This window comes from Argentina anserina, chromosome 7 (assembly GCF_933775445.1).
Source record: "Argentina anserina chromosome 7, drPotAnse1.1, whole genome shotgun sequence".
NCBI lineage: Eukaryota > Viridiplantae > Streptophyta > Magnoliopsida > Rosales > Rosaceae > Argentina > Argentina anserina.
This window is the reverse complement of record NC_065878.1, coordinates 2168815-2192338: the sequence shown is the minus strand read 5'-3', so window position 1 is coordinate 2192338 and position 23524 is coordinate 2168815. Positions and strand designations below refer to the sequence as shown.

Genomic DNA, 23524 nt, shown 5'->3' with positions numbered 1-23524 from the left:
TATATATATTGACCGTTCATGCCGTATTGTTAATTATTACTTGTAGCAACAGTTCATGCAACTGGTACTTGTACCAACTAGGCACCCTTTTCTCCAATTGATGAATTGAAAGGCTCGGGCAAGTGATTCGAGCATCAGAGTACCTCCGGAGGAAACAAATGAAGCCAGCCAAATTGATTTACGTATATATGCTCGACTCGAACAGCACGGATGAAACAGATGATAAATATATAAAAGGGAAAAATAAAAGATAGAAGTAGAAAGGGGGACCTAATTCCATCGACATCAATCAATTTGGTTCAAACTTTGAATGTCATTATCTAGAATCAATGATAGAGGATGAAACCTCCCCAGTTCCCCACAAGTCTCGACAAGAAGACGAAGACTAAAACGAGCATTGGCCCCAATCGACAATTTCTAGCCTAACAAATTCAGTGGCTGCAACAATTATGTTGATCCTATTTCTTTTCCACAATTCGATCAACATGCGCGAGACTTTGAAACTCGATCAGTTAGTTGAATCATACGCTGACGTAACATGTTCTTCTTTCTATGTTACTTATATGATCTTCAATTTCTGTTTGTTTATTTATGTTAAACAGCGACAAACGTAATCTGTGAATTATCAATGTATCGATATTGTCATATTTTAACTACCTTTAAAATGTTGAGTTTTAATTATCTCAGTATAATTAAGTTTTCGTCCACTTATAAGTTATATTTTATTTATTACTATTTAAATGTAAGATTCCTCGTTTCTTAAACAATTTAATCTTAATTCCGGAGACTAGAGATCCTCAATATTTTCCATTTGTTCAAAGATATAATTCTGGGTTCCGTTGTGTAGCAATCAAACCAGTACAGTTACTGTTACTTGTAGTAGACATAATTCTGGGTTTCGTTTTGTAGCAATCAAACCAGTGCAGCGTACTGCATGTTACTGTAGACTTGTAGTAAAGTAAAGCGTACTGTTAATAATTCTGGGTTTCGTTTTGTACCAATCAAACCAGTACAACGTACTGTTACTTGTAGTAGCAGCACATGGAATTAGATTATTACTTGTAGCAGCTAGCTAGCTCTCCTAGTCTTCTTTTCAGAAATTTTGATTCAATTTCAAAGCACGCGTCACGCGTGATTGGAGCTAGCATTATATGAACTCAGGTAAAAAGGTAATTGAAGCCAGCCATGCATGAAAACATATCAGAAACCCTAATCCAATCAACATATATAGATCGATGGATGTGGTTCAAACTCCCTTGAAAATTGCTAATAATCTGGCAGGGATATGATATTTTCCTACAACTCTACACGTCTCAGAACGAATACGAGGCTCCTAAAAAAACTCGAAGACGAGACATCGAACAACTCATAGGCTATAGCCTAACAAATTCAGTGCTTCAGCCACATTGAGGCGAATTAAAAGGTCCCGGGCGCAAGAATTAATTATCGATCTTCTACGTTGCTCAAGAATATCGCTAGAATACATGATCGATCGATTCACTAGATTAGGTTACATTTAACTTTCAGACAATTACATGATCGAGTTTCATATTGTTCAAAAATTTGAGATTTGCATTGAGAAACTCATATATATATATGCATGTTGACTCTATAAATATAAATATACAAATACATGATTCTTTCTATTAAATTAAGAACAATGTCTGTGGACTTGAGAAGGTATCACAAAGTTGGCACTCCGGCTCTTCTGACGGCCGGCCGGCAGCAGAATAGTCTGAAGTAGCACACAGATTGGCATCAATAATTTGTTCAAGCTAAGTGACTGATCCGTCGGCGGCAGATATTTTTTTAGGCAAGACACACGTGTTTTATGTATCATTTGAATTGGGATTGGTTAGGTCTAACTCCAATACATATTGGCCAGATGCTTAAGGTCCTCAATGTCACATCCATGGTGGTCGACCATGCTTACTTTCCTTTCAAGCATAAAACTAGTGAATAATAAGTCTACAAGGGGTTGATTGAATACTACATTGGAAGTCTTTGATTGTTCTCCATTCTCCAATAAATTTATGTGCACTCTCTCTTGTCTCCAGCAGATAGTGACTACTGCTAATGATTCGTTTCAAGCAAACTAATGAGTCACATTTGCCGTGAATACGTAATCTAACGTTAGTTATGATCCATTTTTGGAGCGGAGTTTGCTGTCCGAACGACTCCTATGTCTCGTCCGATTGAAGCCTACAAGACTACAAGTCAGTTTCAGAATGATCGAGCCAAGATGTATTGTCATAGTTATAAGTCGAATACCAATAAATACTCGGTCATAATTGACCTCATTGTCTGTAGTGATTATCGATCGATCGACGCTGCAAATGACCCTGTAAATTAGGGTTTGATGTCCTTGGCTTTTTTCTCTTCAAAACTTTGCATGTACTTCATGATCTTGAGGTATGATGTCCAGTGAACCACCAAGATTGGAACTAGCTAGTCTGTTACTCATGTGGAGGTTCAAGAAGCTGTTTTACGTAACTGTATATTTACATGGGTCGTAAAATCTTACCAGAGTAAGAAGTCTGGGCTTCCCGAACCATGCATTGGTTATTGGTATAATTGATATTTTATGATACGTAGTTACGTACCCAAAATGAAAAAAAGATGATAAAAATTAACGCTTACGTGATCAGAATTCCCATACTCCCATAGTCTCATTACTGTCAATTTCTCTCAAATGAATTGAGTTGTTAAGGCCAAGGACCCAAATATTTGTTAGTATCCAACAACCTTCCCTTTGGGCTTTGCCGAGACTCACTGTTTATGTGAATCTGTCCCCAAGGCTGGCAGGCTGGGCAACCCTTGCCCCAGCTTGTTCCTCCAGGAATTCTTGGACTAAATTTGTAACTTGACTGGAAAGATTTGTGGTTCATGTATTCAAGACCTGGAAACACGTACTAATACTATTGCTGTATATATGGTCTAGTACGTTCTATGTGCTTTGCAGAAGGTACAAATAAGGAAGCTTCAAGAGGAAAAGTGGCCATGCAGAAATGAACTCAGGAAGTTGGTTAATAGGCTCTCCATTCCACTTAGGTTATAGTTACAAATTCAGTTCTGCACACTCCAACACAAGACACTAAATATTTAAATTATGTATCTTTATCTAACACAATTGAAATAATCATCTGTAAGTACTCTGTCTATCCCAATATGATATAGAGCACTCTGAATTAATGCTACGGTCCTTCATGGTCTGGCTTGATTTTACAGGACTTGGAAGGCCCTTCATGCTTGGAGATCGTTGCTGGATACCACCGGACTTGCCGATCCTTCTGGAACTTAAAGGCACTTCACTGTTGATGGAAGATACAAGAGAGATGTTGTTGTTCTTGCATGGTGAATAGCTCTCAGAGCAAGTATCCAAACTCCATGGCCTTAATTTTGGGGAGCTTAAAGCCCTCGCTTTCAATTTAGCAGACTTTGTTGCAGCCATGTAAGTAGGAACAATAGGAGATTTTGTAAAGGAAGTTTCATCTCCCAATGAACTCTGCTTTCTGTGGTGTAAGGATGACTTTCTTGGAGAATCCATTCCTTCGTTAACAGGATGACTATGCTGCCTTTGCAGGTTTCTAAGCCTAAGTTGTTTTGCAACTCCGAACTCCTCTTTTCTATTCGAAGCCAAAACCGTGTCCAAGTCTTCCAGTTCTTTGCTTTTAGAAATTTGGGTGTCAACCCATTGATCCAACCAGTATCTCCATCTTCCATTTACCTTTTTTCTTTCTGATTCTGCTGATTTCTAGAGGAAAAAGAAATGCATGCACCTTTAGAAGAAGCTAGTTTTGACAAGAAACAAAGAAAGAATAATATAGTAGAGGGACTTACCCTATGGCTATACCAGTATTCCTTTATTCTTTCTCTCTTAATCATAGCCTCTTTCTTGCTCAAAAACAAGGCCTCTGCCTCTTCCTTTGAAACAAGTCTGCCATCCCACCTTCTTTGGCTGTCTGAGTCCATCTAAACAATTGTAGAATATCAATGTCACGTGGAAGCAAAGAAAACCGAAAAGATCTGTGAATTTTAATTGAGATATCAGTTAACAATTAGCCAAACATATACCCTTATTATTTTGTCCCTCAAATTTTGGAACTGATCGCTATAATCATCACACTGATATGAATCCCCTTCTTTGCTTTGGAATCTCCTGGCACATACGTGCGATTGAATGTTTATAATGGACTGCAAGCACTTCAGTGTAGCCATTGCTTGTCGTCTCACAGCTCGTCCTCGAATAATAGCTTGGAGCTTCACTATTCCCTTCAATGCCCTCAAAGCTTTCCTTGCCTGCAATGTCCTTACACATATTCATCAAAAATAATGCAACAGTGCTAAGTTTCATCAACCGGTCTTAACAAAATAATCTACAATGCCCAACATAGGTTATTAAACATTGTTAACTTCAGATTCACTACCAGACAACATAACATGCAAGAGTTTTTTTTTTTTTTTAAGAACATGAAAGATTTTTTGACAACAGAACAATTTCTAAAATTCATCTAGTTTTAATGTGATAGCAAAAATATGTACTTGATCTAGTTATGTAAATGGTGAATAAGTGAGTGACTTGGAAATATGAACCTTCAAACTACTACAATTCTCAGATATTCATAACTTGTACATCCTAGACATAAGAGTGATAAGACATTACATTCAAAGTTTCTTGGACCTTTTGCATCAAATCAAATGCCGCATACACTTAATAGAAAAATTTAACATAGGTATAGGTGATGCGTAATATAGAGAAAAGCATGAACCAACTCACAAGGTAACCACGATAGGCAGTTTGAATGTTAACAGCAGCAAGTTCTTGTATTTCCTTCTCACACTGCTGTTCCAGTTCAGTGGCCTCATTTCGCGCTTTAAGATCAGTTAGCCACACAACCTCAGCAGCAGCATGAGCAGCTGCAACAGCAGCTTCAGCAGCAACGGTGCTTGCAATAGCCACATTCAAAGCATGCTTACTTTGTTCTTCCTCTGCCTCATTGAGTGTCCTTTCCTTTGATGCTGATGGTGGTGGAGGCGCCGTTATTGAGGGTAACCTCTTAATCCTAAGCCTTCCAAACATCCATCTTCTTCTCTTTTCCTTCTACAGATAGTTTAGAAAATGAGGATGGGACTCAAATAATGAAACAGAACAAACTAGCAGAGCGAATAAGGAAAGTGCTTACATTATTTTGCTTTGACTGTGTGTCTGAACTAAAGAACCTTTTCACTATACTGAACCAGCTCTTCCCGCTCTTCTTTGCCATTGAAGAACCAGTAGATCACATCATACTACGAGGAACTGTATGAAGCTGGTTTCACAAAACCATTTGCAAAGAAGCATTTATCCATATGCACAAACAGCAAGAAAAGATTAGAAAATTAAGTAAATGAGCTTATACATCATGGCTTAAATTAGAATCAAAATGCTAAATTCTATGCACAGATTTTGTGTATAAGATTGAAAATAGTATCTCACCCATCTCCTGAAATCAAGTGATTTTCTGATATCAATAAAGAATTACAGCAACATGAACGTTCATCTCTATTGAGGGTACTTTTATAAAGTTCAAGAACATTACTTAGAACAGACTCAACCTTAATATATCATATAGCATTGAATAAGGTGTTGGGGAAGTCCATCAGAAATGGAGGAAGAGAAGCAGATGTGTATTGGAGAACTGAATTACAAATACCAAAGAGGGTTGTCAAACTTCCAAGCTGATAATTTAAAAATCTGAAGAGGTATGTTTGTTTGTCAATTGAACTATGAACAAACCTGCATCTTCCCTCTTTCACATAATAGGGATTTTTCTTTGCAATATGTGGGCCAAAGAAAGCAATTGTACTGCAAAGTAGAGCAACTTTGTGTTCATATGAGGAAGAAACTCATAATGAATTATGAGGAAACACACTTTGAATGGGGCCTCTCATCCTTCTGATGCAACCTCCAAGTTTCTCAACTGCAACAGACATGTTCAAATGTCTGTTGGAATCAAATTACTGAACTATCCTCAGATTTTGTTGAATCACTTCCACTACCATGCAACTGTAGTCCATTGCTTGTAGATGTTGATTATTAGAGCATGATCTAAGAGGACAAATATTTCCCATTGAAAACTATGTCTCTTTTTTTGCTCTATACTTTATTTTTTGCCACATGCATGTTAGGTTTGGTCTGTATTTACTCTATTGAATGGTCAAGATCTAGAGGCTATATTCTGAGAATCGAGCTGGGATATTTTTCTTCTTTGTTGACTTGAAACCTGAAACCATCCATTTCTGAAAGGAATGAGTAATTTATGTTCAGTTACAGATCAGCGTTGTGTAGTGACAATTAGTGAACCAGATGGGACCTTCTGGTTGATGAGATTGTGCCACTGGCAACTACGTTGGTTTTATTCGATCACTTGGTCCATCAAACAGTAATGTACAGGAGGAGATAGGTTAGAATGCTTCCATAATCCACACACACCACTACACAGAGAGAATGGGAGGCAATAATTATTGAGGGATGTGGGGAGTCACAATGTGCAAGAGATGAAAGAATGTGGGGAAGAAAATAAAGGGGGAAACAAAAGTGGCATTGCTAGCTGTTCAAGGGCCCAAAAGAGAGGAATGATTTTTCGATAAAAAGGTTTTTGCATTTTGTAACAAAATGGTTTCATAGGTAAATAAAAAATATTTGCTTCCCTTTCCTTGGAGGGTCACGCCATCTAACTTAATGAGGTCGCAGTCAGTCATTGGTGCAGTAAAAATCAGTAAAATTGTTGCCTTTAATCCTGCGCGTGGGATTGATTCACAACATCTAGGGCAGCAGAGGTGGGAATACTCCTGGCATTCTGGCAACTCCTTTCAGACCAGAAGAGAAGGTATGGCTTCAATTGCATTTGCAGCAATGATAGCTGCAGAATCTGATGGTGTAACAAAAAACCTTTTTCCAAGGATCATGTTACGATCTGCATCACCATCAGCAGCAACACCAAATTCTGATGGTTTCTGCAATTGAGGTCGCCATATAATACATGGTTTCGACGGCGGAGGCAGAGGAAGAAAAAGAGCAAATTTAGTATTCTGGATTGTCGAAATTAAAGATGGGATTGAGGTGGGTAATCAAACAAGGATTAAAGGGTTACCAAGATGAGAAGATGTTGGTTGCCGCAACTCTCAACTTCGCCGAGGGGCAGGTTGACGATCGACGGTGAGCGACGACGCGGAGGTTGTGAACATAAAGAGAGAAGTCTCCAAATTAGTTTCAATCAGAGAAACTAGGGAATTAATCGAATTGGGTAAGAAAAATTATAGAATGGGCTTACAAAAACGAAGAATGGGAGCCTCGTCAGAGCTCGACGGCGGAGCTGCAATCTCTTATTGCTCTTCACTGCTCAATTTCCAATTTCTTCTAAATCGGGTCGTGTGCTTGATTTACCAATATAACAGTGTAGAGGAGAACGAGATGAACACGAAGGTATGATTGCATGTGGCTGGATTCGCCGGACGGTGGCGGTGGTCTAGATTCAGTGTGAGAGAGAGTGGCTGAAGGGATTTTATGTGCTCGGGCCTTCGGCCGAATGTTTGGGGTTGACAAAAGATATGGGTTGGGCTTCTAAAACTGAAAATAACTTTACAGAAAATATTTTCAAAAACATTTTAAACTTAGCGAACATTTCGGCGATCAATAACTTTAGTTTGAAATACGGTCAATCAACACCATCCGATGTGATCAGTATATATATTTAGAGACACCGTAAAAATTTCATCCGATTTGGACATGGTTTAACCGTCTGTACTTACGGTTAACAAAAAAAGACGTTTTGAAATATTAAAAGTTCATTAACCGAGGCTTTACTAATGAGTTTTCTCAATGCTATTATGCACGCTCAGTGACAATAATTAGATGAATTTAGATATGCAAATGGCTTTCAGCATTCGCAACCAAGTAATGGGTCATCCCTTATGACATATTAGTGGTGTTTTCAGTTTACCAGAAATATTTACGGTCAAACAATGTCCGAATTAGATGAAATATTGATAGGGCCACTAGATATATATGTTGATCACATCGGCTGGTATCGATTAATCCCGAGATGTTTCCTTCATATAGTCGCTTCATAATGTGATAGTTTTATTTTAAACCTAATATAAAGGTTATGATACATTAGTGGACACTTCAGCGATCAACAACTCCAATTCAGAATATGGTCGATCGTTACCAGCCGATGTAATCAGTATATATATTTAGGTACCCCGTAAAAAATTTGTCAATTTTGGACATGGTTTGACCGTCTGTACTTACGGTCAACAAAAAAAGAAGCGTTTTCAAATATTAAAGCCCCATTAACCGGGGCGTTCCCAACCGAATTTTCTTGATTCGACCACGCATGCTCGGTGATAAAAATTTTAGAAATGCAAATGGTTTTCGGCGTTCGCATTTAGGTATTAGGGTTCTCGCTTAAGGCATATTAGTGGTGTTTTCGGTTTACCGGAAATTCGGACGGTCATACAAGGTCTAAATTGGATGAAATTTTTACAAGGTCACTAGATATATATGTGATCACATCAGCCAGTGTCGATTAATCCCAAGATGTTTCTTTCATATACTCACTTCATAATGTCAAAAAGGGAGCTAACTAAACTAGTTTTAATTTTTAACTCTTTTTTTTGTTTGTTTTAAAATTATTTTTTTACAAATATATAATGAAATGAGGCATAAAGACAAAGAGTGTGGGTTATAAGGTATCATTGCCGAAAAATATGCCAAGCTAAATTTGAGTTATCGACGTGATCATTCATATTTGAGTATTTTTACTAGTAAACATATGGTTTTATTTTCAGGAATTTTTTGAGTGTCAACTCTTCAAGTTGACGTTACATAATTAATGTACATGTTGATATGAGTTCGTAGTCACTCACAGATTAATTTTTGGAGTTACGTACTATTTTCTACGAATTTACAAAAACTTTAGAATTAAAAAAATTCCTTCTCTTAACACCAAAAATTGTTGATATACGTTTTTATTTTGTAACAAAAAAAAAATAGTTTCACAAGATTCTAGCACTTGGATCTCATCAACTGGAAATCTTAGCCCTTGCGTTCCTTTATTCATTTTCTTCCTACAATTCTAAACTCAACTTAAATCCTAAGCCCTTTTAGATTATTTAAACATGAATTAACCCTTACCGTCCATTTTTCTCTTAAAAGGAGGCATTAGTCAACTGAGCCATCAGGTCAACCGAGGAAGAGAGAAGAGGAAATTCATATTTCTTGTGCCTCTCTCTGCTCCGTCTTCTCCCCGGTGCAGCTTCACGTCCAGCCACCAATTGGCGATGGACCAAGCTCAAAAACTACTCCTCAACGCCTTCTTTCTATTTATTTCTTCAATTCTCACATACATCCACTCTAGAAACAGATCGGAGGAGAAGAATTTAATCCATGTTCTCTGTAATTCCGGACAAAACTCTTGCGGCCGGCCACTGATTCTCTTGCATGAGGTAACAATCTTTACCTCTTCTACAAGGCCTACATGCTTATGTCTTTAGTTTCTCAATCAGATAGTTTTTTATCCAAACCTTATTCTGAGTTTTCTGCCTTGTCGGAGTTCTTTATCGATGGTATTTAGTGAGGAGTGCTTGAAGGACTCTGAGGGGAAGGTTGTTTACCCCAACTCCGAGAGGACTCCGGCATCGAGATCCGAGTCAGATTAGAAAGATGGGTTCTGTTGCAATCTGGTGAATGCGATAGTTGGAAAGAAACAAAGATGATGAAAGAGTGATGAAGATGATAGGGCGTGTCGTCTTGTTTTTAACTAACAATCACGCGTGACAAGCACGCACGGTAAATTCAGAGCATGAAACTCCATGGTTGTGGACCGAATAAGCTCCGTTCCCGTTCTATATTTCGTGCATAGAGAGGCAAAGGCACCCCAGAAGTTCTGTCTACGTGGTTCTTTATGTGCATATAATGGTGATCAAGTATCAAACATGAGCCTCTCATTAGTCACTCAACAAACACCAGAAATAAAAAACAACAAACTCATATAACAGGGTGATTCCATGGCTCAAATAAAATGATTATATTCATAAAATATAAGTTCCTTTAAAACGATTACAATACGTTAATACCCTCCCTTTTGATAAAAAAACGTTAATACCCATATTTATAAGGGTACAATACTTAAAGAATAAGTAGACTTAAACTAATATAGAAAGATAATTAAATATAAATCTTAGTCTAAAAATAAAATAATACCCCCTAACACTATATAATTAATGAAATATCAAAGATTACAAATATATTTTTATTAAAAAATCACTACTGGCTATCTGGGCAATGGGCACGGACTCATTAGGGACGACTTGAAGATCTGTCTCCATATTTACTAATGGGCCAAAATTGAACGGTTAGGATTTTTCTGACCCAATGAAAGAAGTAGCGACGGTAACCGTCTCAAATCGGTGGAACAAGTCCTTTTAACAAAGCAAAGCTAGAGATTTCGTCCCCATATTGTGTCATTGATATATATCACGCGCTTTATGGTTGTATCCGTCCCCATTGTGGCACAAGGTGATGGATTTGATACCCAATTGAAATTTGATCAAGTAAAATACTCAATATGTGCGTCGCTAGAAGGATGCCAAACTTAATTTGATTACTGTGTGAACCCATTCTGGCACGGTTGGTTTGTGTTCGTCTCCGTATAGATGCAAAATGAACTTGATAATAAACATATAAACATCACCGTCCCCATTTGTGAACCAAATTGATTGAATACTGATTTAATAGAGAACAAATATGTCTCTGAAAAGGGAAAAAATTAAATGCCTCAGTTTCTTCTATCTCAATTGAAGAAAAAAGCTCATCACTCTCGATCTCTGTCTTCTTAACTCCTGAAAACCCTACCTCCAACCCAAACACTAGAATCTTCATCAACTCGATCTACCAAATTCTCTCAGTCCACCACCTTATCCGACCGCCAACGTTGTTTTTCAACCCCATATTCCTCAAGTACCATTTTCCCTCCCTCTTCCTCCAAATTTATGATTCCCGGCCATGAAGTTTTGAATTTTAGACTGGGCTCTTTGAGCATATCGTCTTCATCCCATCATTTCAGAGGTAAGGGGTTTATACCATCAAGCATGTTGTTTTATATATTGATGTCGATCTAATTTCTCCGATATGGTGGATTTGGATCTAATCAGCATTCTTATCCAAATATGATGATAATTGATGATGTGAGATCTAATATGTGAGGGGAAATTGAAGAGAACGGTGAACTCATTCATGAATCTCTGGTGAGTGACTTCTATTTCTCTACGTGAATTTGATTCTCTCCTTCATGTTTCATATTTGTATCAATTTCTTCTCTGGGTTGGCTTCGTAGTCGGATTGAGATAACTATAACCTCTACTCTATTTATTTCAAGATTGATGGGGAGCATGATTACTAGCAGTAGCTGGGTGAGCTTCATACTCTCTTTTGCAGCCATGACGTTTTCTCATAACCAAAGAAGGTATTCATCGATTTGATACTTAGATTGAACTTCCTGAAGCAAAAGTTTTGCCTAATTAAAGTCTTTATCAATATTTTTTGGTTGCAATTTAATGTCTTTGTTCTAACTACTTGGTTTATGTCTACATTTTGCAGCAATGACTCTTAGAACCTATATTGAGCAGATCCATGGTCTCATTGAAGTTGAATTGTAGAGCAGATCCAATTGAAAACTATGATAGAACACCACACTGGTTTTCTGAATACCAGAAGTTTGTAGATCTAATACCAGAGCAAGAATAAGCCGAGCCATAAGCCGACGACATTTTGCTAAACTAATATTTATTTATTTGTGTTCAAAAATTATAAATTGGGGACGAACATAACTGTTCATATCAGAGAGGACTTTAGAGCATCGCGTGATAGTTTTGAAACGGTGGTCCCAAAATGGGCAGAGAGAGCTAATTCCCTCCTCAAAATGTACCCAAAGCAAAATGGGAATGGTACAAATAAAGACGGACATATTTTTTCTCCTCATCTATCAATACAGACTGATTTCGTCTCTTATAACATCAATAGGGACGGAATGTTGTCTGTCCCCATAGTCCCAATAGCTAATAGTGAAAGATTACGAATATATAATTAAGTAATATAATAATGCATTTGAAGTTGTCTCGTATGAACCCGTATCAATACATTGTTAATCGACGATGATCTTCGGGCAACATGAAGAATAGAGGCAGACCATATTCGAGATTTGCATTGTTGACGTCCATGCTTGGTAGAGGCGTAGGTTAGGTATTGCGATGCTAAATATATTTATCTGTGTTCGGCTGAAGTATCTTAGGATAAATGGTGACCTGAATTTCATGACTGACTATGTTCACAGCAAAGCCCTATTCGTCTACTTTGATTTCTCTGCCCTTTGAAAACCAGAGCGGCGCCCAGACCTAGAGGCGGTGATAACTTAATCTAGATTGTGACATTTGCTATGATGGAGGAGCGGATTTGTCCCCTGAAAATTGAGCAAAAGTGGTTATGGTCGGCGGAGCCTCTAGGCTGGACCTTAGATGCACCTAGGTGAGGTATGATGGGCTCTTGGCAAGCAAGCCTTGTAGGTTTGGAGCGTATTTTTTTCCTAACTATAAACTTGGGTCTTGTAACATCCTGATTTTTCAAATAGGTAAAATTTTATTTTTCTTTTAGAAATCGACACTATAGGTCATCATGAGTCCGTGGTAATGTTTGGATAATTTTTCTGAGTCCTGAGTTATTTTTGACAAATTTTTGAAGATCGGATCGAAATAGATAAAGCCGGTGACGTGGCAGCTTCAGATTGGTGGTTGGACTGGCTTGGTCTCCATGGACCAGCGACCACACGTGATACCAAAATTAAGCTTAGTGGGCTGCCATGTCGAACAATGAGGGGTAGTTTTTATTTAGTATGCGACAATTGACGAGTGGGGAAGAAGAAATTGACTAAATTTTGACAAGTGGTGTCCTCTTACTAGTTAGTTGATCCCAACCGACCTTTATTATCTGCAAATCATCCAAATAAATAGGGTGAGTAGTCATTTTTCCCATAATTTCAGAGAGTTTTTCTCGCTCTCCTAGTTCTCTCTCTCTAGGTTTCTTACTTTAAAATTTTGGTGGGTCATAACTTTTGATTTGTAACTTCGATTCTGGATCCACGAGTAGTTACAAGTTCGTATTGACGTTATCTTTCTATTATAGAACTTTGAGTTAGATCTAATGGTGATTTCTAGAATGCTTGTTTTAGAGATTATGTTTATGTTTGGTATACGGGGTAGCGTGTTGAGATGAGTGGTTTATGTAATGTATTTCAAATATTCTTGTATGCTTTTAAAATAGTCGTAAAGCATGTTTTGGATCTATTTACGAAATATCTCTCTATTTTAAGTGAGACATGTCTATTTGCGAAATATGTGGAATATATATATATAATAATATGTGTTGGATCCATTGTGTTGATAAGTCATGAAATATGTAAACTTCTTGATTGACTATGCTTAAGTAAGGATGTGACACACAAAGTTATAGTCTGTGTGCAATAGGTGCATGTGGGGTCCATTAAATTGAAACATATCTAATAATAACTAAGGATGTGATGTGATGAATTATTGCGATCGATATATATATACGATACACCCTATTTTAAATATCGCTTCACTGACATATTACATGATATACTCATTGAGCGCATGGTTTTGCTCACCCACCTGTTTCTAATATTTTTTGCAGAGATGTTTAGATTTTACCAAGATGAGGTTGAATGAGCCTAGATCCAAATCTTTTATTTTTTTTAATTTGCATTACACTCTGTAATATTTACCTCACGCGTTCGGGACCGGTGTCCGATACGGTAAAAGCCACAAACCCGGGACCGGGGCGTGACAAATGGTATCAGAGCTAACTAGGGATAAGAACCCCAAGAGCTGTGGTTGATTAGAATTTTATTTTATAGCGTAGAGCCATAAGTGTTTATATTTTTAAGAAGTGTAGTAAATTTCAGGACCAAATTCTTTTTAAGGAGGGTACATTATAACATCCTAATTTTTCAAGTAGATCAAATTTTATTTTTATTTTTAGAAATAGAAACTAGAGGTCGCCACGAGTTCATGGTAAATTTTATTGGTTAGTTGATCCCAATCAACCTTTATTGTCGGCAAATCATCCCTATAAATAGGACTGAGTAGTCCTTCTTTTTCCCATAATTTCGGAGTTCTGTCTCTCTCTAAGTTTCTTACTTTAAAATTTTGGCAGGTAATAACTTTTGATCCATAATTTGGAATATGGATCCGCGAGTGGCTATGGGTTCGTATCGATGTTATCTTTTTATCCTAGAAGTCTGAGTTAGATCAAACGGTGATTTCTAGAAGGGTCGGTTCATAGATTATGTTTATGTTCGGTACATGGGGTGGCGTGTCGAAGTGAGTGGTTTATGCAATGTGTTTCATATATTCTTTTATGATTTTAAAATAGTTGTAAAGTTTTAGATCTATTTACGAAATATCTCTATTTTTAAGTGAGGTATGTCTATTTACGAAGTATGTGGAATTTATATATATTATAATATGTGTTGGATCCATTGTGTTGATATGAAACATGTGAACTTCTTAATTGGTTATGTCGAAGTAAGGATGTGACACACAGAGGTATAGGCTGTGTGTAATCGGTGCATGTGGGGTCCACTAAATTGTAGGATATCCAATAAGAACGGATGATGTGACGTGATAAATTGATGCGATCGATGTGTATACGATATATACTATTTTTATAGCGTGTATCAAAATGATATCGCTTCATTGGGATATTCCATGAACTACTCACTGAGCGCATGGTTTTGCTTATAGTTTTGCTTATGGTTTTGCTCACCCACCCATTTCTAATATTTTATGCAGAGACGTTTAGATTTTACCAAACAGGGGTTGGACAAGTCTAGAAAGAAGAGCCTATAAGAATTTTGGTATTTTATATTCTACTATGTAACATTTAACTTATGCATTAGGGACCGGCGTCCATTGCAATACAAGCCACGGACCTCAGGACCGGGGCACGATAGGTCTAGCACAACTTTGACACCTCATTACTCCAGTTTGAAGCTACCTAATACTTTGATCCACGGATGGCAGGCCCAGCCCGGCCCTGGCCTAGTGTCGGCCGTAAAATCACACTAAGGCCAAGGCCAAAGGGGCACATAATTGTGATATTAAATGTCTATTGTATCACTTATGGTTAGGCTTGTAAATTTAGTCCAGCCGACAGGCGTACCCAAATTTGGCCTAAAAAATTAGTCCATGGGCTAGCGCAACCTAAGCTAATGGGTTGGCTTTACTCATCCCATTATAGAATAGGCACCACTTTTCAAGTCTTAGGCCAGCCCAAAACTCTACCTATATAGTATATTAAAAAGCCGACACATGGCCCAATCCATTTGAGCCCATGTTAGTAATGAAATTGTTTTTTGTTGTAGATTTTAACCAACAAATTTCTTTAGTTCAATTGGAAAAATAAGTTATTCTTATAAACCTAAGAAGTAACAACATGACTTCAACTCTTGACTCAACTAAACGTTTAAAATCGATACTATATATACAAATCATGAACCAAATATAGGACGGGCCACGGGCGGGCTTTGTAGGCCCAAACTTTATCAGCCTAATGGCCGAACTCAGCTTTCACATATTGTGATAGGGTCGGCTATGTCGTGCCCATTTAACATATAAGGTTAAAAAGCATTGGGTTGGGTAGTTGTTGAACCACAGGTCACCCTCAAATATAAGGACCAAGTTATAGTGTAGTGGGATTGTGAGTAGGAGATATCGTACCCAAAAGAGTGGAATATGCAAATGAACAAATCATAAACCAAGGTGTAAGAGGGTGTTTTTGATCGGGTTGTACGACAGTGATATTAGCATGGCCGAGTCTAAAATTAATCACCTTTTGTCTGCGTAAGCGAAGACTAGGTCCAGAAAGCTTCGATGAACTAAGAATCCAAGGAAGCTTGTTGTTGTGTCCGTTCCGGAAACTCTTTTATTCCTTATATTCACGGCAGTTGCGTGGCATGACTTTTATTGATGTCAATAAAGGGATTGGCATGAAGTGTATGGCGTGGGAGCTGAAAAACATGAGTTTCGGAAGAAGAGATCACAACAATAATGCTAAGGAGGTTTTGGCTTGTGAAAGAAGGCCTCTGGGACTAAGGAGATTTGGGAAAGTTGAAATTTTAAGGGACTAAGGTAAATGAAGCATGGGGTGAAGAAGTGTGCTAGAGAGCTTTCTATCTCATCCCATTTTTCTCCAATTTGGTTAATAACATAAGGTATTTATAATAGTTAAAGGAATTTTAGTTGAATTCTTGTATTGTTGGGTAAAAAGATGGCTTAGTTAAAAGCATGTATTGGATTTTGTATTGCCTCTTGATATCAGCTTTTGTCCAAGGGTTGTGAAACATGAAAGCAGTTTTCATGGTAGGAAATCTGCTATTGGGACTGCTTTTCAAAAATTTCTGGTTTGTCGCTGGGAATCATAAATAAGCATGGATTCTATGTGTGTATAGGTTATAAAGTATTTTGGACTTGAGCTTTTTTCTCTTCTACCTTACCTGTATTTAGAATTAGGTCATCGGGCATGAATTTGGTTCCAAGCCTAAAATTACCGACAACTCTATACCTAATAACGAGCCTCATGTGTTTCCGTTACTTTCCACACCACACTCGTTCTTGTAAGCCTCAAGTGCATGAATGTGGCTTGGGTCCACATGTAATAGAATAATGTGTTGCTGTGAATCTCAACTCAAAAGTTGGAATCTAGTTGTAATAAAATAATGTGTTCCTCCTCCTTTGCTCCTCTATAGAGTTGGCCGAAAAATGCATGATGCACCGCCATAATAGTGCCGCCAAAAGTGATGGTGCTTGGAATATTTCCGGAATTTCATTTTTTTTCTCCTCTTATCAAGAATTTTTACAAAACATGAAAATAAATTAGTCCAAATCAAATTAAGCAAATATAACAAGAAAATTTTATGTTTTAGGGCATAAGAATGTAGTTGAATTATGATCCAGCAGTACGTGGGTCATCATATCTCAGGGTTTAGGATTTAGGGTTTGGGTCTAGAGGTGAATTCATAGAAAATAAAATACAATTGATATTTTAACAAGAGAAAATCTCCATATTTGAGTTGTCGTGGACTCTGTAGTGTCTAAATTAGGGCCAAAGCCCAAAAGAGGATTCTGGCTTACAGTGGAAACTGAGAAGACAAAGCGGATCAGAGACTTGAGATCATTCAAGTTATTTAACCCACTCTGCCGCCCACACTCTCACTTTATTTCAAAGCTTTATTGTTCTTGGATTTGGTTGTTCCGAAAGCCAATTCAGTTTATACATTGATCAGATGGGAAAATGGGACCACCGCCCCAATCGCAATCGGAAATTCTTCCATCAAGAAAAGCTTCCAAGCCCAACCCCTCTTCCTTTTCACCCTCAACCTCCTTCCCTTTCAGGTCATTCATTCTCTCTTTCACGTTCTGTTCTGTTCTTTTGTTTCAATTTGAATAATGTATCAGCGTTCACGATTTGTTCTTCCCCAGAAACTGTTGAAACTTGATACGATGGGGCTTGGGTACTCAATACAACGAGTTTTTTATGCCCATGGTTTTTCACTTTTTTGTCCGCATAATGCAGTTCTTATTGAAATTCAATACAACTTTGCATGTTGGAATAGGATGCTAGTTTTCTATATCTAAATGTGTGGTAGAATTTTGATTTAATTGATGTTTAGAATCTTGGGTTTTTTGAAGACACAACGATTAGTTGCCTTTTGTTTTGTGACTCCCCTTAATTTGAAATGAACATGTATTCTATGTTTAGAATCTTGGGTTATTTGAAGAAACAACTTTTAGTTGCCTGATCCATCAATCTATGGCACCCATTTTAGTTTTCAGGGCATCGTGTTGCAAAGGAAGACATGTCTTTGATTTCTTTTAGATGCATTGCACTGTTTCAAACATAACTGGTAGAGTCCCTAAAATGCTAAAGCAAGTTTAGACTATAACTTGTATAATCATCTGTATTGAGCAAAGTGATTGTATTTTAGTTCAAAAATTCCTACCATCATGTCTAATCAAGTGTTGTAAGTTTGGAGACTTTTGTAAGCATTACTGCAGTAGTGTTGAATCTGTGTTCTTACTTCTTTCTTTTATCTAATCTGAAGTTTTCCATTTTTTAGAGTTTAGGCGGGATGGTATACCGCAGTGGGAAAAGGAATATTGCACTTTGATCGGGTCCATACCATGGTGGAAGATAGTAGAAGCTAAGAATCAGATGTATAGTAGTAGTAATGTACTCAATTGGGACGACTCAGCTGGTGAGGAGGCATTTCAAAATGCAAAAAGCTGCTTTTGGGCAGACATCAATAGCCTCCAGTGTGATATCTCTCTGCCTGCTCCAGATATCTATATTGATGAAATAGATTGGAACCCTGTCATTGATCCTGATATCATGAAGGAAGTGGATCGTGAATACTTTTGTCCTGATGATGAAGGAAATGACGAGTTGGGGCAGAAAAAGAGGAAGACAGAACATTCATCTATGGTTCCTTTAGATGGAAAGAACTGTCTTCCAGATACCCTAACAAATCCTTGGGAATGTGACAATATGCAGAGTTGTGGGAATTCACAGACTCAAGTACAGGGCTGGAACCAGGGGAATAAACATATTAGTTTGGTTAATGGTGATGACAACCCCTGGGAACGTGGCATTACTCAGAGCAATGAAAGAAGGGAAAATCCTGCATGGGAAGATAATAGGGATAACTCATGGAGATCGAGCCAGATGGGAAAAAGCAGTCTCACAAAGAATTGGGATGATGGTGGCAATCCTTGGGCACGTGACTCTCCGAGTGTTACCCATGCGAAAGATTGTAATGGTTGGGCTAATCCCTTAAATAAGTCTTGGGGCTCCAACCAGCTGGAGACAAAGAATTCATATAATGGTAAAAATCCTTGGGTGTGTGATCCTAGTCAATCTAATGAAGCTTCAATGAACGATCGAGGATGGAGAGATGGTGGAGGAGAGGAGCGGCATTGGAAACGGTGCCAGAGAAATAACTTGGATTGTAGGATAAAGAGTAACGGTCGGGGAGCTAGGAATGACGGTGGCCAGAAGAGGGGCCATTCTCACCAATATATTGCAGGGTATCAAAACTCAAGACTCGAAGGGGGCGATTGTCAAACAGGTGGATACTGGAGGAGAGAAAACAACAGGAAGAGGTTCAGCTGACTCCGTTTTTGCTTGGTGGAGATCAGAACTGCTAACTGATCATGTAATTTTTTTGAAAAGATTTGTGGAAAAGGCATGTCTTCTCTGCTGTCTCTGTGGATCAAAAGATCATTATGTTACATCATGTATAATTTGAGGGCCTTAATTCTAATGGACGTCTCAAATTTTGCACCATGTCCATGCATTTAGCTAGAAAGAACTAGGGCATGGCTGTGCCATTATAAGTCGACTGGACTCGTGTAGGTACTAGTTTTTTTCTTCTCCATATAGTGCCAGCTTCTGCGTGCACAAGTAGGTGGTGTGTTGTTTCTTTCTGGTTAATCTTTCTTTCTGTTCAAGGGAGCGTGAATCGAACAAAAGAAACAAGCCACCACAAAATCAGTCCCTCCTCCAAAAACAATGTCAGCCCCCAAATTCTCGCTGTTCTACGGCCGCCGCAAACCCCGCCCCACCGTCCGCCCCCAACCCAAACCCACCCCCGCTCTATCCCAGCCCTTCGATCTCTCCAAATGGCACCCCGACGACCATTCTCCGCCGTCCTCCTCCGCCGCCGCCTCTCTCTCCTCCCTCTCCCCCGTCGCCCGCTTCATCCTCGACGCCTTCCGCAAGAACCGCAACCACTGGGGCCCGCCCGTCGTCGCCGAGCTCCGTAAGCTCCGCCGCGTCACCCCGGACCTCGTCGCCGAGGTCCTCAAGGCCCAAAACGACGCCGTTTCGGCCTCCAAGCTGTTCCACTGGGCGGGTAAGCAGAAGGGCTTCAAGCACACCTTCGCATCCTACAACGCCCTTGCGTATTGCCTGAACCGGGCCCACCGGTTCGGGTCGGCCGATCAAGTCCCCGACTTGATGGACTCTCAGGGGAAGCCCCCGACTGAGAAACAGTTTGAGATTCTAATCAGAATGCATTCCGATGCCAATAGAGGGCTTAGGGTTTATCATGTTTATAGAAACATGAAGAGATTTGGGGTTAAGCCCCGGGTTTTCTTGTACAATAGAGTAATGGATGCTCTGGTTAGGGCTGGGCGTTTGGATTTGGCAATGTCGGTTTATGACGATTTTCGGGGGGATGGGATGGTGGAGGAGAGTGTTACTTACATGATTTTGATCAAGGGGATGTGCAAATTGGGGAGAGTGGAGGAAATGTTGGAGCTTTTGGAGAGAATGAGGGTGAATTTGTGTAAGCCGGACGTGTTTGCGTATACCGCTATGATCAAGGTGTTGGTTTCGGAGGGGCGGTTGGATGGTTGTTTGAAGGTTTGGGAGCAAATGAGGAGGGATAGAGTCGAGGCGGACGCAATGGCGTATGTGACAATGGTCACCGGGTTGTGCAAGGGAGGGAGGGTGGACAAGGGGTTTGAGTTGTTTAGGGAGATGAAGGACAAGGGTTTATTGATTGATAGATCGATATATGGGGTGCTGGCGGAGGGTTTTGTGGAAGATGGCAAGGTTGGGGCGGCATGTGACATGTTGAGGGATTTGGTGGGATCGGGGTATCGAGCTGATTTGGGGATATATAATTCCCTCATCAGGGGTTTCTGTGATGTTAAACGGGTTGATAAGGCGTACAAGCTTTTCCGAGCTGCAGTACAGGAGGGTCTTGGAGCGGATTTTGCAACCGTGAGTCCCATTCTGGTGTCTTATGCTGAGATGAGAAAACTGGATAAGTTCCATGAGTTGCTTGCACAGATGGGGAAATGTGGTTGTCCTGTCATGGATGATCTTTCAAAATTCTTCTCCATTGTTGTCGAAAAAGAGGATGGTGTGATGATGGGTTTGGAGGTGTTTGAACACTTGAAAGCTAGAAGCTATTCTAGTGCTGAGATCTACAATATCCTTATTGCTGGCCTCCACAAATTCGGGAAAGTGAAGAAAGCACTATCTCTTTTTGATGAAATGAAGAGTTCCGATTTCCAGCCCGACTCGTCCACTTATAGCTCTGCAATTATGTGTTATATTGAAGAAGGAGATCTCCATGAAGCTTGTGCCTGTCACAATAAGATAATTGAAATGTCTTGTGTTCCTTCTATTGCTGCCTATCGATCTCTTGCTAAAGGGCTTTTCAATGTTGGAGAGATTGATGCAGTTATGCTGCTAGTCAGGGACTGCTTAGCTAGTGTGACAAGTGGGCCCATGACATTCAAGTATTCTCTTACTGTTTTTGATGCATGTAGATCCAATAATGCTGAGAAGGTGCTTGACATACTGAATGAGATGATGCAGCAGGGTTGTCCACCAGATCCTGCTATATACTCTGCTATAATCTCTGGCATGTGTAAGCATGGCACAATAGAGGAGGCAAGGAAGGTATTTTTAAAATTGAAAGAGCGCAAACTTATGACAGAAGCCAGCATGATTGTGTATGATGATATGTTAATTGAACACATGAAGAAGAAGACCGCAGATCTGATAGTGTCAGGTTTAAAGTTTTTTGGTCTAGAATCCAAGTTGAAAGCAAAGGGTTGTAAGCTGCTGTCAGGTTGAAATTATTAATCCAGGTACTGATTAAACTAAGTACTTTAGGAGTGACCATGTTAGTTACCAAATTGGTGGAAAAAATATATATGACTGGATATCTCTTATAAAAATTAATATCAAATTGCATGAATATGTCTCCTTCCATTTCTAGCTGTACAATTCCCAAAACGGAACCTGAAAGTAATTCTTTTTCCCCTGTGTTCAGCACTTCAGCATCAAAGTGAAGAGAAGCTTCAGCATGCTCCCCGATGATATCCTTTACATAGAGTTGGCACATTTTGTGTAAAGCCTCATATCCAATCAACCATTGTCCTCTTCTGAAATTCATAAATGTCTACCACACTCCAGTGAATTCCAAATTTCCTAGAATTTTCTTTTGGTAAAGATCTGAAAACTGTGAATTCTTGCTGTAGAGCCATGGAAGTTCTACGTATATTTAGTTTTTTGGTCACAATTTGGTGAACTACCTATTATGTGTTCATATATCATGTATGTCATTTGCAGATGTTGGACGACAAAACTCATGTACAAGGTGGTGAAACCTGGTAAACAATGAACCTAAGTTCACACTCTTGTGCTTGACAATTGAGATATGTTTCCTCTCTTAATTGGAAAAGATGAAGGAGGTCAATTTCTTTATGAAATTATAACGTAGTTATTTGAAAGTGCTTATATGCTACTTTACTAATGGTAATACAACAAAGCGATAGATCTAGAGCTCTTTTGAGTTTATGCGGTAGTTTTGAACTTTCATCCATTGTAACGTGAGTACTTTTAATACTCAAAAATTTTCATGCATTCTTTTCTCTTAGGCTAGTACAATGGGAAATTCAAGCAATTTCAATATTGCATTCAACAAATACTAAGAACAATTGTAATAATTTTGACTTCTTAAATTTTGGATAGTGGGAACTTTTTGAAGTTTGTTACTGAAGAATGCATGTGAGCGCTTCAGGTTCTTCAATATGTTTTTGTGTCAGTGCATAGGATGCAAGTCATCTGAATTGCTAAAGGCTGTCCATTTTCAGAAGATAATCTGAATTTACCTCACATCCATCATTCACTGAAATCCCATAAGTTGTCGTTTTTACATGCAAATAGTTCAGTTTCTTGATAGATGATGAATTATATTGTGATTTTATTCATTTGTTCTTGCAGTGTGATGCGTCATTGAAGATCAGCTGCTATCTCGTAGTGTGATGTTCTCCAGCATACAGCTTTGATTATGGAGGATTCAAATTTCAAGGCGTTATGAAATCCCAAAAAAAATTTGTGCAGGCTTTAAAAATGATGTGCAATTTTCCAGCTTGACGTGTCAATCCCTGCGTTGGTTGAATTAGTGATCATCTCACAATATAAAATGTCTTGCGTCCTATAAATTGTTTTATCAGTGGGAACTTTTGGCCACAATTAGGCTATATTCTGAAAGATAGCTTCATTTGCTCGTATCATTTTATTACAGGCTTTTTAACCAAAAAAAGAAGTTACATTACTAATAAGAAGATTGGGCAGGCTCAACCTTCTTGTGCTGCCATTGGGTATCGACAGAGCCGCAGAGGACAGGTAACATCACACGTTCCGACCGGAGCCACCTCAACCATCTCAAAGAGCTTCTGAATAGCCGCAGGATGCTCATCTCTCGGCACACCCATTCTTGTCAGATGCTCACTGATCAAGGCTTCTTACTCCCATAAATGTTTCTTGATATGAGTGAACTTTAGCTAGTTTATTAACGAAATCATGAACTGGATCTCGTCACAGGGT

At 38.8% G+C, this 23524-nt stretch overlaps 3 protein-coding genes and 1 long non-coding RNA gene across 9 annotated transcripts; 3 read left to right on the top strand and 1 right to left on the bottom strand.

The window, feature by feature from the left end:
• Positions 1–3028: 3028 nt before the first annotated feature.
• LOC126803116 (protein IQ-DOMAIN 11) lies at positions 3029–7500 on the bottom strand. Of its 6 annotated transcripts, none has more exons than XM_050530875.1 (7): positions 7314–7500; positions 7134–7239; positions 5184–5309; positions 4778–5101; positions 4075–4299; positions 3841–3972; positions 3029–3754 (listed from the first exon to the last, which is right to left on the bottom strand). In XM_050530875.1, exons 3-7 carry the CDS (start codon positions 5262–5264, stop codon positions 3140–3142), a joined length of 1377 nt encoding a protein of 458 aa, XP_050386832.1. In that variant the 5' UTR covers positions 5265–5309; positions 7134–7239; positions 7314–7500; the 3' UTR covers positions 3029–3139. The 6 variants fall into 6 exon arrangements, with proteins under 6 accessions (XP_050386832.1, XP_050386829.1, XP_050386833.1 ...); XM_050530872.1 differs by lacking the exons at positions 7134–7239; positions 7314–7500 and adding exons at positions 5477–5678; positions 5777–5882; XM_050530876.1 differs by lacking the exons at positions 7134–7239; positions 7314–7500 and adding an exon at positions 5913–6030.
• A 3351-nt stretch (positions 7501–10851) lies between these two features.
• LOC126803120 (uncharacterized) lies at positions 10852–11789 on the top strand. Its single transcript, XR_007673059.1, has 4 exons — positions 10852–11110; positions 11197–11289; positions 11421–11507; positions 11642–11789. It is a non-coding gene; the product is annotated as an uncharacterized LOC126803120 (long non-coding RNA).
• A 5584-nt stretch (positions 11790–17373) lies between these two features.
• Positions 17374–19285, top strand: LOC126802703 (uncharacterized). The gene is made up of 2 exons (XM_050530370.1): positions 17374–17508; positions 18234–19285. Exons 1-2 carry the CDS (start codon positions 17400–17402, stop codon positions 19283–19285), a joined length of 1161 nt encoding a protein of 386 aa, XP_050386327.1. The 5' UTR covers positions 17374–17399.
• A 206-nt stretch (positions 19286–19491) lies between these two features.
• LOC126802701 (pentatricopeptide repeat-containing protein At4g20740) lies at positions 19492–22507 on the top strand. The gene is made up of 3 exons (XM_050530369.1): positions 19492–19497; positions 19646–21780; positions 21974–22507. The coding sequence occupies exons 1-2, from the start codon at positions 19492–19494 to the stop codon at positions 21764–21766; spliced, it is 2127 nt and encodes a 708-aa protein (XP_050386326.1). The 3' UTR covers positions 21767–21780; positions 21974–22507.
• Positions 22508–23524: the final 1017 nt, after the last annotated feature.

Bases quoted from the DNA above. Each gene is read 5' to 3' on its own strand.
- LOC126803116 (XM_050530875.1), bottom strand. From the start codon at position 5,264: ATGGCAAAGAAGAGCGGGAAGAGCTGGTTCAGTATAGTGAAAAGGTTC. The intron at 4,300-4,777 runs GTGAGTTGGTTC...AGGACATTGCAG, and splicing joins CTGCCTATCGTGGTTACCTT to GCAAGGAAAGCTTTGAGGGC. The intron at 3,755-3,840 runs GTAAGTCCCTCT...TTTTTCCTCTAG, and splicing joins AATACTGGTATAGCCATAGG to AAATCAGCAGAATCAGAAAG.
- LOC126802703 (XM_050530370.1), top strand. From the start codon at position 17,400: ATGGGAAAATGGGACCACCGCCCCAATCGCAATCGGAAATTCTTCCAT. The intron at 17,509-18,233 runs GTCATTCATTCT...TCCATTTTTTAG, and splicing joins TCAACCTCCTTCCCTTTCAG to AGTTTAGGCGGGATGGTATA.